General features: G+C 42.1%; 1 protein-coding gene across 2 annotated transcripts in view; it reads left to right on the top strand.

The window, feature by feature from the left end:
• COL28A1 (collagen type XXVIII alpha 1 chain) overlaps positions 1-12,220 on the top strand; it is a gene marked incomplete at its 5' end in the record, with an annotated part of 138,532 nt that extends 126,312 nt beyond the window's left edge. The window contains 2 exons of one of the 2 annotated variants that reach the window (XM_081101761.1): positions 9,986-10,187; positions 11,934-12,220. In XM_081101761.1, the coding sequence (XP_080957887.1) occupies positions 9,986-10,187; positions 11,934-12,106 (375 nt within the window). In that variant the 3' untranslated portion in view covers positions 12,107-12,220. The remainder of the gene's footprint in view (positions 1-9,985; positions 10,188-11,933) is intronic. The other variant, XM_081101762.1, reaches the window with a different exon arrangement.
• Between the last annotated feature and the right edge of the window lie 1,503 nt (positions 12,221-13,723).

Genomic DNA, 13,723 nt, shown 5'->3' with positions numbered 1-13,723 from the left:
GAAAGGTAGATGTTCTGTTTCATAGCAACAGAAAGAACCACCTCCCAGATGTATTGAGACAAATGTGACTGTCATAACTATCTTCTGGGCACTAACCTCAGCCAATCAGGTTATAAGCAATTATTAGGTTCTTTTAGGTCAAAACTGGAGAGCCTCCCATAATTACTGGCCAGTGGGTGTTGTAGTCTCTTCCCCACCAAGTCACAACAAAGCAGACCCTGACTCATTTTTACACAAATGGACATCCTCTAGCAAGCAGGCACGTGGCTGCCCTGACCCTGTTCCGTAAGCTCCATGGAGTCCCTATCCTGCCCTTTTATGAAGGCTTCGTGGACATGGAGATTCATTATGAGCAAGTGCAACAATATTCTAGCATCAGGATTCAGCTGTCTAGTTGGATAAAGGCCTTGAGAAAGGCCTGTGTAGATCAGTAGGTGGTCTGAGGACCATTTAGGAATCAGGCCTAGGAAGCCATTCCTATGGGGACAGAATCTAGGACTCCCTAGATTTTTATACTCTGTTCAAAAAAGGGGCAGAAAGGTTCTAGTATGTTTCTATTTGATTAAATACTAACCATGTCTGAGATGGGTAATTTCAGTTACGGCAACAGACTGCCCTGGGATTGTTGCCTGAAATGAACACATACATTCTTACCACCTGGTTTATATCAGTGGTCAGCAAACTCTTTCTGTAAAAGGCAATATAGTAAATCTTTTTGGCTTTTCAGGCCATTTGATCTCTGTTGCAATTACTCAACTCTGTCTTTGAAGTGCAAAAGCACCATAGCTAGTACTTAATGAATAAATATGGCTGTGTTTGGATAAAGCTTATTTCCAAAGCAGATGAAGACTCTGATTTGGCCCCAGGGGTTGCTGACCCTGGTCTTTACTGAGCATTGCAAAGTAAATTACAGACATTAATGTACACAGTCTATGACTTTGTCCCTCCCCTAGTCAATCCATATCCCTTTCTAAAACCTTCCTAAAAAGAGCCTGCTCAGGTTTTATCCAGCAAGTGGTGCTTAAACTGAGCTTGCCTTGTGATTAATGAATTCCAGTAGCATGTATTGATCACCTACTGCTGTAGCTGGTGGTGATTCTTAAGACACAGTTCCTGGCTGTCAGGTGTGACTCTATTGGTTAGAGTGTCGTACCATACACCAAAAGGTGGTGGGTTCGATTCCTGATCAGGGCACATATCCAGGTTGTGGGTTTGATCCCAGGTCAGGATGCATGCGGGAAGCAAATAATCTCTCTCTCTCTCTCTCTCTCTCTCTCTCTCTCTCTCTCTCTCTCTCTCTCAAATTAAGAAAATAAATGAAAATACAGTTCTTGCCTAAGAGAAGTCCGGGCTCTATCAGTGAGTGGATTACATATAGGAGGTATTAAGAACTTTAGCAGAGCTATGGATGAACCACAGGAGATGGTACAATTAAATTCAGGGCAAAGTAATGGAGGGCCTTATAGAGGAGGTGGCAGAGAGCTGAGTTTTAAGAATAAGCAGGAGTTTTTCACAGTAGAAGGCTACCTCCAGAAGAGAGAACATGTAGGCAAAGGGGGATACCAAAGGCCAGGGTACTTCAATAAATTAGTACAAGTTAAGTCTAACTGAAGCCTAAAGTGTGTGTGGCAGAATGGTGAGAGTTAAATCTGGATAAAAACATTGAGGACCAATTATAAATGGCTTTATCTGTTAAGCTAAGGAGTTTAAACCGAATCCATAGGCCAGGCAGCCAGGAGAAAGCAGAGAAGTTTTGAAAGCAAGTGTCATAAGATCACATTTGGTTCACAGGAGGAATAACCCTGATTGCAGTGTGAAAGATAAATAGGAAGAGGCAGGAGAGACGGAGGCTGAGATATGAGTCTAGGTGAGAGATAATGAGAGCAGTGGGAATGAAAGGAGGCATGGATTGAATAGCCATTTCTGGGGTAGAATGAACAGGATTTAGTGACTGTGTGGATTGGAGGTTAGGCAGAGAGAGTGATTTGGGGATGACAGTTGGATTTCTAGCTCGGAGATGGGGTGAAATGAAATACCATCCCCGGAGATGGAGAATATAGGATCTAGGATGGGGTTTTTTGCAGGCAAATAATGAACTTAGTTTGCACCAGGTAAGGTAGAGGTGCCTGAGGGAAATCCAAGGCAGTTATAACACAGAATGAAGCACAGCAAGACCCTATGCCTCATATCATGACTCAGGAAGTCTGATGGCCCGAGAGACAAGTAATATTAATGGATTGTGACAGTAGAATCATTCTAGTAGCTGAGAAGGGAATGGCATACGAAGAGTACATCCAAAATAGTTTGGATTTAAAACACCTAGAGCTGCACAGAAGAAAACTCAGCATCATTTAGGTCTCTCTAGGGTGCCTGTGACTGAGATAATGGGATCTCACAATGAACTTGGGTTTCTTAGATAGCCCACTTTCACCCAGGCTCTTTGCAGAAACACCAAGGCAAGACTGTGGGATTCCTATGCAGAGTGATTCCACAGCAAATCAGTGATGAAATGACCAGCTAGTATAGGAAGAGACTCTCTGGGGAACTCCTGCACCAGGTGGAGTGGGCGAACTGTGATTCTCCACTTTCCCTCTGATATTGTCCTGAGATATATATATTAAGTCTAGAGTGCAGGCTCTGAATCTTCATGGAGGAAATGTATATTCTGCATCAATGTAAATTATAGAAAACTAACACAGCAGGCTGACTTTGCTGGCTGTCCCACCCTCTCTTTGTCCTTCCTTGCTTTTAGTGAGACCCTATCCCTGATCGACACCCCTTTTTCTCCCTTCCTGTCATGATCACACAAGCTGCTCAGAGACCTCCATCGCAGTTTTCACTCCTGATGTTTCTCCTATCTCTTACTTGCCTTTCCCCACTACTCTCCCTCATCTGTACTCCACTTTGAGATCTGTCTAAAGGTCACTCTGATAGTTAGGCTCTACTCGCAGTTTTTTCAAGAGCTGGAGTCCTAGCTGGTTTGTCTCAGTGGATAGTGTGTCAGCCTGTGGACTGAAGGGTCCTAGGTTCAATTCCAGTCAAGGGCACATGCCTGGGTTTTGGGCTCGATTACTGGTGGGGGGCATGCAGAAAGCAGCTATCAATGATTCTCTCTCATCATTGATATTTCTCTCTCTCTCCCTTCCTCTCTGACATCAATTAAAAAAAAAAAGAAAAAAACTGGAGCCCTGGGAATATTCTGACTTGATATTGGAATTAGATGTGGTCTTTAATCCTAAAACCTGACCCCAGGCTCTGTCCTCAACTCTGATGGCACAGCTTTTACTCCCTATCTGTGCTCTGAAGCCCATTCCCTTCTCTTTCAAGACAGGGCTTTGCTTCACTGTGGTGCTCATTCCTGCCAATATTCTCACTTCTGCCCTAAAGTAAATTCCCTAACCCTCTCATAGTTCACATGTCCCTCTTTCTACTATCCTATCTCTTTTTATAATAAAACTAGAGGCCCGGTGCACAAAAATTTGTGCACTTGGGGGGCGGGGGGGTCCCTCAGCCCTGCCTGTGCCCTCTCACAGTCTGGGACCCCTCGGGAGATAACGACCTGCTGGTTTAGGCCTGCTCCCGGGTGGCAGAGGGCAGGCCCAATCCCTAGGTGCAGCCCCTGGTCAGGCTCAGAGCAGGGCCGATTGGGGAGTTGGGGCGCCTTCCCCTGTCATGCACAGAGCAGGGCAGATTGGGAGGTTTCGATGCCACCCTCAGTCACGCTCAGGGTAGGGCCGATGGGGGAGGTGGGCACCGCCCCCTGTCACACTCAAGGCAGGGTCGATGGGGAGGTTGCGGTGCCACCCCCTGTCACAAACAGAGCAGGGCCGATCAGGGGGTTTGGGAGCTCCCCCCTGTCACGCACAGGGCAGGGCCCATCAGGGGGTTGAGGAGCTCCCCCCATCACTTACAGAGTAGGGCCAATAGGGGAGTTGGGACACCACCCCCTGTCACACTCAGGGCAGGGCGGTTTAGGGGGTTGGGGCACCACCCTCTATCACCCACAGAGCAGGGCCGATTAGGGGGTTGGGGTGCCGCCACTCTCACACTCAGGGCAGGGCCGATGGGGAGGTTATGACTCTACCCCATCACACACAGAGCAGGGCCCGTGGGGGTGGGGTTGGGGTTGGGGCACCGCACCCTGCCACACACAGAGCAGGGCCGATCAGGGGGTTGAGGCGCCGCACTCTGTCACACACAGAGCCGCAGGGCGATCAGGGGGTTTGGGCGCCTTCCCCTGTCACGAACAGAGCAGGGCGGATAGGGAGGTTGTGGCCCCGCCCCCTGTCACACACAGAGCCGCAGGGCGATCAGGGGGGTTGGGCACTGCCCCCTGTCACGCTGATCCTGGTGCCGGGAGGCCTCTCGGCTCTGCTGATCCCGGTGCTGGGAGGCCTCGCGGCTCCGCTGATCCCGGTTCTGGGAGGCATATTACCCTTTTACTATATAGGATAGAGGCCTGGTGCATGGGTGGTGCTGGCTGGTTTGCCCTGAAGGGTGTCCTGGATCAGGGTGGGGGTCCCCACTGGGGTGCCTGGCCAGTCTGGTGAGGGGCTGAGGGCTGTTTTCAGGCCGACTGAAGCTCCCAACTGCTCCTTTTTTTCTTTTTATTCTGGGCCAGCTTTAGCTCTGGCTCCAGCTCTGAGGCCTCTGCTGCTGAAAGAAGGTATCTGGTTTGTTTTGGTTCTATAATCAAAACAATGTATAACTCCAGCTCTGAGATCCCGGGCTCGCTGAAAGCAGGTTTCTGGGGTTTTGTTTAGCTTCTATATTTGTTACAATGTTTCTTAAACTGCAAGCTCAGAGGCCGGCAAGGCAGGTAGGAAATGTTGGAGTCCTCCATCACTGAAGAAAGCAAGCCTCATGTTAGTTTCAAGCTGCCTGGCTGCCGGCCGCCATCTTGGCTGGCAGTTAATTTGCATATCTCGCTGATTAGCCAATGGGAAGGGTAGCGGTCGTACGCCAATTACCATGTTTCTCTTTTATTTGACAGGATTATTCTATAGGCCTGTCTCTTCTCTCTCTCTCTCTCTCTCTCTCTCTCTCTCTCTCTCTCTCTCTCTCTCACACACACACACACACACACACACATCCTCCTTCCCTCTCACTCTGGCTCTCACGTTCAACTTCTTTTGTAAACGTATATTATTAGAACAATAAGAAGCATATACTGGCCAATGCTACTTCCTCCCACACGGCACTGAAACTGCTGAAAAGCCACCACCAATCTCCTAATTGTCAAATCCTATTGCCATCTTCTAACTTCTTTCCTCTTTCACATATAACACCATGCCACTCATTTCTTTGAGAGAGAGAGGGATCTCTCTCTCCTTGTTCTCCTCTCACCCTTCTGAGCACTCTCTCTTAATTGCTTTCTGGGTTTCTCTCTTTCTTTACCTCTTAAATACTTAACCCTCAATTCTTCTGAGGTCTCTCCTCAGCCTGCCTCTCTTCGTGTTCCACATTCTCTTTCTCAGTTCCAAAATCAACAACTCTCAGTGCAGACTCTTCTCCTGGGCCCCAGGTGAACATTTTTAGTCTCTGCACACCTTAGACCATGTTCGCCGTGCTGCTCCTCATTTCCTTCCCAGGGCTATGGTCCCACCAACCAGGCAGGTACCTGACAAGAAACTGTCTCACCACTTCTTGTCTCTATTAATAATATGGCCTCAAAACACTGATCCCATCTTGCTGTTCTATATCTTCTTCAGTGTATCCATTACTTGTTGACAGTATAATTTTATTTATTTTTTTAGTCTTATAAAAATAACATAATTGAATTATTTTTCTCTTATATAATTCTATTTGTGTTGAATTTTCTTTAAAATGTCTAATAACATGGCATACATTTTAACAGATTAGGAAAAATAACATAATAGTTCAGTACATCTATATTTTTCTCCTAATGTTGTAGGTTGCTCAATCATATTATACTCACTACTAGATGAAGTAGCCCATTAAAAAAAATAGACTTTCCAAACTTTCAAAACTTGGGACTGGAGTTTTCCTGTCTCCATTGACAGGAAAATTGATTTCCTGAAATTAGACTTACTTATTTATAAGTGGCCTTGACTAGGCATATATACAGATATATTTTTATAAAATTCAATTAACACTCATTGTGGTGGTAAAAAAAAAACTTCAATTCTTTTTGGATAAAATCCTGCTTAATGACTAATTTTTAGCATTACTACATGAAGTTGTGTAAGCATCCTATATTGCTAATAATAGACTTATTACCCTTAGAATTTATAAGATGCTCCTATCCCGTGGAGGAGAGGAAAAAAATATTACAAACTAACCTAGGAGAAATATCCCACACCTGAAAATTGGGAAATGTGGTATTCTCAGTGCTGAAGCTTAATACTTATTTTCTTGGCTCAAAAATTTATATTTTTTCTATTTTAATATTTCAGAGATTGGGGTGCATCTAGTTAGTGTGTTGTGGTCTTCTTTTTAAATACTTAAAATTGATAGTGTATCGCACAGTGACCAAGAAATTAAAAATAAAATCTGGTATCCACCTGACACTGGGTGAATCACCTATTTCTTAAGGGTTCTGTTTCCTCATTTATAAAATAAGCAATTGTTTCCAGAATATTCTTCCTTTAGTAAAATTATATTATTAGAATAGTAAAAATCATCTATTGGCCAATGCCAGAAACACTTACCGGGCATTATATTAATGCATGTGAGGCTTTCAACAGAATGAAATCCTTCGGTTTACCCTCTAGGGAAGCTGCCGATGATGGGGGAGATGCAGCCCAAACTAAAGGTATTCTTGACAGTCCTCCACGACCTTAAATGCAAATAAAAAGCATTCAATTTAATTACTACGTGAGAGCTGAGAGTCCTGTCCAAAAAAAAGTTATCACCTGGGAAGAGTCAATCAAGGTCAGAAGCCAGAGAAGCCAGGCACCTTGAAGGCTCTGGCAGCTGAGCAGCTGGCAAGTGCAGACAGAATCCCCACAGCCACCCGGGAGGAACGTGGGACCTGCACTGCTGGGAAAAGCTAAGCCTGAACACATGGGCTTATGCAGATGATCATCTGCATTCGTCCAGAGAAGACATGAGCTCAGAGTCGAAGAGCTTGTCTGTGATAAATGCAAAATTCTGGGTAATGAATTATGAGAGAAATGTTTGGAAATCAGAGACCAGATGGCCTTTTGGAATTGTCAGTAATCCTGCTTTAGGGCCTACATTCATATTCCTAGGATGCTGCTCCAAATCTGTTTTCCTCCCCTTAAAGATCTGCCCTAACCCTGAAAGGGACTGACCATAACACATCTGCTTGTGCAGCTGCACGGAGCAGCCCTGGACTCCAGGTGTTGGCCCTTCATGCCCCGCTACGCTCCTCCTGTCTTCTTACTTTGCTGACACCATTTGTCTCCTCCAAGGCAAGCCAGTGTGGTGGGAGTAGAAATGTGTGGAGCTGGTAAGCAGGTTTTTGTTTTTAGGTTTATAAAAAGAACAGAGAATATATATAACAAACATCTGAGTTCCCACCACCAATATGTAACCATTGCTTCCATTTAATCACTCATTCTTGCTGCAAATAAAGTTAAAGTTCTCGCTTGTTTTCTTTGAGTCTCTTTCTCCTCCAGGGGAACCACTACCACGAATTTGGTGTGTATTTTAACAGTAAAGTTTGGGGCTATTTAAATTCCACTTTTAAAACTGGAAGTTCTGTTAGGGTCTGTTAGGGTCTAAGCTTTTCTGATTTTCAAATGATGATATTAAAGCCTAGAAGAATTAAATAATTAATCCAAATATCCCCCCCTTTTCTTTCCCTCTCCCTCTCCCATTCTGAATTTATCCAGCAGTCACCATTTGCTCATCTATGCTATGAAAACTTTTAAGAAAATAAAAGAAGAAAAGGAAGGGAGGAAAAGGGAAAGATAAACATGGCATGGCTTAATTTCTCTTAGCAGGAAAGTGATATTTACACATGTGAAACAGGAAATGATGCGACAGTATAGGATTAAAGGTTAACATCCGTATGATGAGGGCCAAGTATGGAACATTAGGAGGTACTGTGCACCATCTGGAAGAGGACTGTTAGTACTGACTGGGTTGTTGGGAAAGGTTCTGCAGGTGGGGTCCACGGTGGGAGGGTTCACTTTGATGCTGATGCAGAATGAAGAAGAGGAAGGGATGAAAGAAAGGTCACAGCAAGATGTGCTGGGAATAGTGGAAGACAAGCTTATGAAATCATCAAAGTGTGGAGGAGACAGATTGTGGCAGTGCCATGTATCAGCTGAACAAATTTTTACCTATAAATTGGTAATTGTCTCTTTTTTCAACCATAACATCTAATAAATGGTGGTAGCTTAACAAAAGACAATCAGTAGTGAGAAGGCAAATTGGTAAAACGTTTTTGAAGAGGACTTTGTCTCAGAAGCTCCAATATGAGTGTTCTTAAACCAGCAATCAGCCATGTGCTTTTGAATAGAAAAAGAACAAATTAAATGTTTTTAAAAGGTCATTATAATTACATATATTTTGTATTTAAAATGGTATATAGTCATAGTAAAACATATGGAACCAGGATATATTAAAATTTAAAAAACATAGAAAACCAAACACACAGTATTTTTTTGTTTAAAAAATATATATGCACATAGGAAAAAGACTGGAGGGAAATACACCTGTATATCAGCAACGATTATTTCTGGGAGGCGGAATCACTCACTTGTGATTTCTCTTTCCTTCTTGTTGTTTGTTCAGATTTTCTAAAATCCCTTTCATGAACATGTTTGCTTTTGTAATAAGGAAGAATATTATAAAATGGCAAACCATAACAAGTATGTTTTTGTTGAAATAATCTGAATCTCACAGAGCCAAAAAAATCTAAGTATCCTCATTTATGAAAAATAAAGTAATTTCACTGGTTCTAAGAACATGAGATGTAATGTTCTGGTGGTCATAAGTCCCAAATGGGATGTGATTGAAAAAGAAAACACACACTCCTGAAAGTGTAAGGGGTAAAGAATAACTTAGGGAGCCTTAAGGCTTGAATACGGTAATGATTTAAAGGCTCAGTTAATTCCTTTAAGAAAACCATGCTGCCACATGCACTTCTTCAAAGGAATATTCTCACCTGACAGATAGTGTATCTGAAGTGTAGCCTCATGTCCAGTGGCATTTTTATGTTTGATAAACTGCTCCTCAGGCAATTTTCTCTTTTTTCCGTGTGTGTGTGTGTGTGTGTGTGTGTGTGTGTGCGCGCGCATGCGCGCGCGCGCGCGCGCTAAAAATGAAATATGTGCAAACAAACAAAAACCTAACAGTATTTCTTCCCTGAAACAGGTATGTCTCAGATTTTGCCACTAGCTTACCAATAATTTTGGGGCAGTTCCTTACTCATTTGGAGCTTTAGATTCCCCTCTAGACAATGAGGTACTGAGAAAATGTTCCTCTAGCCTTAAAATTCTCTAGCTCTATGATTATAACAAAAGTTCTCATTCAAATTGTCATATGTACACACAAGATCAATCTGAAAGAAATATGAATACCTAGTGAACCAGTTTTACCTCCACTTGTACCAAGAGTTGTACAAGAGTTTGGGGCTAGTGAAAATCCACAACTGTGTTTGACTTGAGTGCCTATTTCATAGGACCGATGACTAGATGAATCCCAATGGAAATATCTGCTTTGATTTACCTGGTAGTACTTGAACCATTTTAAATATATGTATATACCAATAAGAGGATTTATTAGTGTTTCCCCCATTGTGTGTGTGTGTGTGTGTGTGTACTAGTATATACACATAAACCCACACAAGGTGGTAAGAAAAATCCATAATGTAAGTATTCAGGGATGCATAACATAGAAGAGGGGCTCATCTCCTGAGCTTTATTGAAAGAATTAATATTGGAGAGTTGGGGAGAAGCAGCATGCTGAATTTTCCCTTAAATATTCCCAAAAGCAAACTCACTTTTTGACTTGATATCACTAGAAACAAAAATGTGAACTCTTTGTGTAGGTCAGTATCCTTGGAGCCCAGGACAAAGAGAATGAGCCTCCAGAGCCTACCTGGGCTGACAGCCTGGCCACCACACCTTCACCTGAGGCTGCCACCATCCAGGGGCCATTGCGCAACCCCTCTGAGGATAGGACCATGGGTCTGGAAACTACAACTCCAAGCCCCAGTTTGAACTTACAGCGGGGAAAGCTGGTGCACAAAGGTAAGAGATACCTGCCCATCAGCTGCTGCGTCTACAGTGTGAAGAAGGCACAGAGAAGATGGTCTCTAAAATCTCATTTAGCGAGAGTGTATTTTGATTGCAGACAGGGGGAACAGAAGATAATTTCATTTTATATATATAGAATTAGAAAACTGGCTGGCTGTAGGACAGATTTGTAAAAGAATATTGAAAGCTCTTTAGTGTTTGTTATTACTATTTCTTATTTATTTCATTTTGTTTTTGTTAATGCTCACCCAAGGATATTTTTCCCATTGATTTTTAGAGAGTGGAAGGGAGGGAGGGGTCGTGGGGGGGAGGCGGGGGGAGAAAGGGAGAAAGAAACATCAATGTGAGCGACACATGGCTTGGTTGCCTCCTCTTGCATACACTCTGATCAGGGCTGGGGATTGAACCTGCAACCCAGGTATGTGTCCTTGACCAGGAATCAAACCTGCGTGCGACCCTTTGGTGTACAGGCCAGTGCTCTAACCATTGAGCACACAGACCAGGGCTGTTATTATTTTTAATTTGAATACTTTTACAGAGGGTTGTACTCTTGTATTTGCCACAATCCCTACCATTCCCTATTATCTTACACATAGCCCACACATATAGACATTTGAGTTTTGAACCTTAGTTTGTAGAAGAAAGAAAAAAAGCTAGAATCTAAATTCATCAACGTATTTTCTACAGAATTAATATCTATAGAATTAATCATTAGATACACAGTTTGTGAAGAACATGTCAGAGAGACAATATCCCTGCTTAAAAGAAGCAAAAATTGCCTTGAAAAGAAGTGACACAATATTATTTATTGTTTTTAAGAGTAAAAGTGGTAAAAATTCACTGTTCCTTTCAGTGCGTTCAGAGCGTTCATTTTGTTTTAGAAAGTAAATGACTTGAGACATACTCCAACTCTAGGGAAATGATTATGGGAGATGGGGAGAGAGCTGGCTTTGATATTGATAAATGAAGTTTATGACATATAAACCATTTCACAGAACATGAAAACAGACAGCAAATTCTGCTTTGGTCTTTTTGGCCTTGGAATCACATCCTTGGTTAGGAAATAAGAATCATGGCACTAAGGCATACCATGACATAAAAAGGGATTTAACAAAGGATTTATGGTTGTAGCTTTCCTTTTTGACAGTGGACATATTTCTGAAATTTATTTATAAACTGACATAAAAGGTCACGTTTTTGTTATGCTACAAGTGCTTCTCTTTATAAAAGAAAATTGTGGCATAAAGAGAGCCCTCTGCTTTATTTATTTTTTTTGTAACTTAAAGGGATTTTTTTTCTTTTTAGTAGCACAATGACACAGATTTCAGTGGTACTTTCTATGAACAAACTGGAAGGGAATGAGTATAGGAAGCCAAAATCATCTTCATTCCAAATATTAATTTGATTTTAAATCAATTCCAAAGTAAATTAGGAAGTCCTATTTTTCTCGTGTCAACTAATCCTCACAAGAATATTGTGCTTTCAGGGAAATATCAATTTTTAATGGGGTTTCATGCAGATTTAAAAAATGTATGTTTTCAAATGAATGAATATCTAATGGTGGAGTTTTGGGTGGTGGAGGAAATGTTTTGGGTATCGGGAACCCTTCTTTAACTTAGAACAATATTTTCTGAGTTGGTGTTAATGTGCACGGAGAATCAAGTTTATGAAGCTTTTCTTTTTCATCTTTTCAGTGAAAGAAAAGCCTATAATAACACATTGCCCTTTTTTTCAACCTAGACCCTAGGTGTTTAGAAGACCTAAAGCCTGGAAACTGTGCTGAATATGTGGTTCGATGGTATTATGACCAACAGGTCAACTCTTGTGCCCGCTTTTGGTTCAGTGGCTGTAATGGCTCAGGAAATAGGTTCAACAGTGAAAAGGAATGTCAAGATATCTGCATTCAAAGATGAGCAAGTAGGTCAACCTGTAATGAGTCAAATCTACATCTCAATCAACAAGTCTAGAAAGAACCACTATAATTTCAGCATGTTCACCCAATATGAATAAAGCACCATGTTTGATTGTATACTGAGTATTTGGAATTTATAAACATAATTGAATCCTTGCATCCACACTGGGATGTAGGTGTTAACCATTTTTACAGATAAAGAAGCTTAGGCTCTGACTTTAGTAACTTGTCAATAGTCACCCAACTAACAAATGGCAGGCTGAGGGTTTGGCTTAGAGCTGTGCAAACTCAATACATAGGCCTTAGTATCTACATCACAACCTGCAATCTTGTTCTGATTCCTGTTCCTTCCTATTCGATGTATTATGTTGGGTTAAATTCCTTCCCCGGCCTAGCCCCCTATTCCTCCCTGGCCCCCTGGTACCTTCTACCCACTTCAGTCCCCCAAACCTCTCACAGCCCTGACAGTAGCAAAAAGATAGGTAGTTGGTAGGGAAGGACTAGAGCAGGGGTCCTCAAACTATGGCCAGCGGGCCACATGCAAATACAAATATTGTATTTGTTCCCGTTTTGTTTTTTTACTTCAAAATAAGATATGTCCAGTGTGCATAGGAATTTGTTCATAGTTTTTTTTTTTTAAAACTATAGTCCGGCTCTCCAATGGTCTGAGGGACAGTGAACTGCACCCCTGTTTAAAAAGTTTGAGGACCCCTGGACTAGAGTTTGGGAATCGGGAGTGATGGGAGTAGGTAGGAAGGGATGAGATCACAAAGATATCCTGCTTGAAGGAAACCTAGAAGATGAAATGGTTCTGAGATGAGAGGTATTGGGATAGGAACTGGAGTGGTGGTTAGATTTTTGCCTCACTTGATCTGAAACTGAGTAAGAAATCAATCTGAAATAAAATGACTTAACACAAATGGATTAACAACTGTCACTCCGCACTCCTCCAACATATTTGGTGACAAACCGTTATTGTGTGTTTAAACTATATATTGAAAACAAAAAGTGTAATTTAAACGAAGGAACTTTTCTCACCCTTCCTTTAAAATATGTAAATGTGACTTTCAACTTTAGGGGGATGGGAAAAGGAGGCACTTGACAGCCAAGAACTACTTAAAGCTCACATCCTCACTCTCTCTTTTTATTAATTGTTTTAAGTATTACATGTCTCCTTTTTCTCTGATTACCCACCCCCCGCCACTCCTACCCCCAGTGTCTGTGTCCACTGGTCATGCTAATATGCATTCACATCCTCTCTTGAGCAGGGTATTGTAAAGATAGGTCTTAGGCTGAAAAATGAACCGCCAAATTGAAATATGACCCAACAGAGTAATAGAGACTTGGCTCTGTCATTTTATAATAATTTTTCGACATCCAGTCTAGGAAGATCAGTTCTGAGCTCAGCTCAGACGGCACTTGTATATATATCATCTCACAGCACCCTTTCTTCTTCCAGGCCTGTGGCCCTCATTCAAGGTCAGTGGTAAAAAACAAACAAACAAACAAAAAAAACACATTCAAGGAAGGAGGTGCTGAAGAACAGCTATCTTAGCAAAACTAATTTTGGGTAGTTTGATAAAATTTTCGATGTAATATTTAATACTACAAAAGGATA

This window comes from Myotis nattereri (assembly GCF_964212035.1).
Source record: "Myotis nattereri genome assembly, chromosome: 11".
In the NCBI taxonomy this organism is placed as follows: domain Eukaryota; kingdom Metazoa; phylum Chordata; class Mammalia; order Chiroptera; family Vespertilionidae; genus Myotis; species Myotis nattereri.
This window is presented reverse-complemented; position numbering and strand designations above follow the sequence as displayed.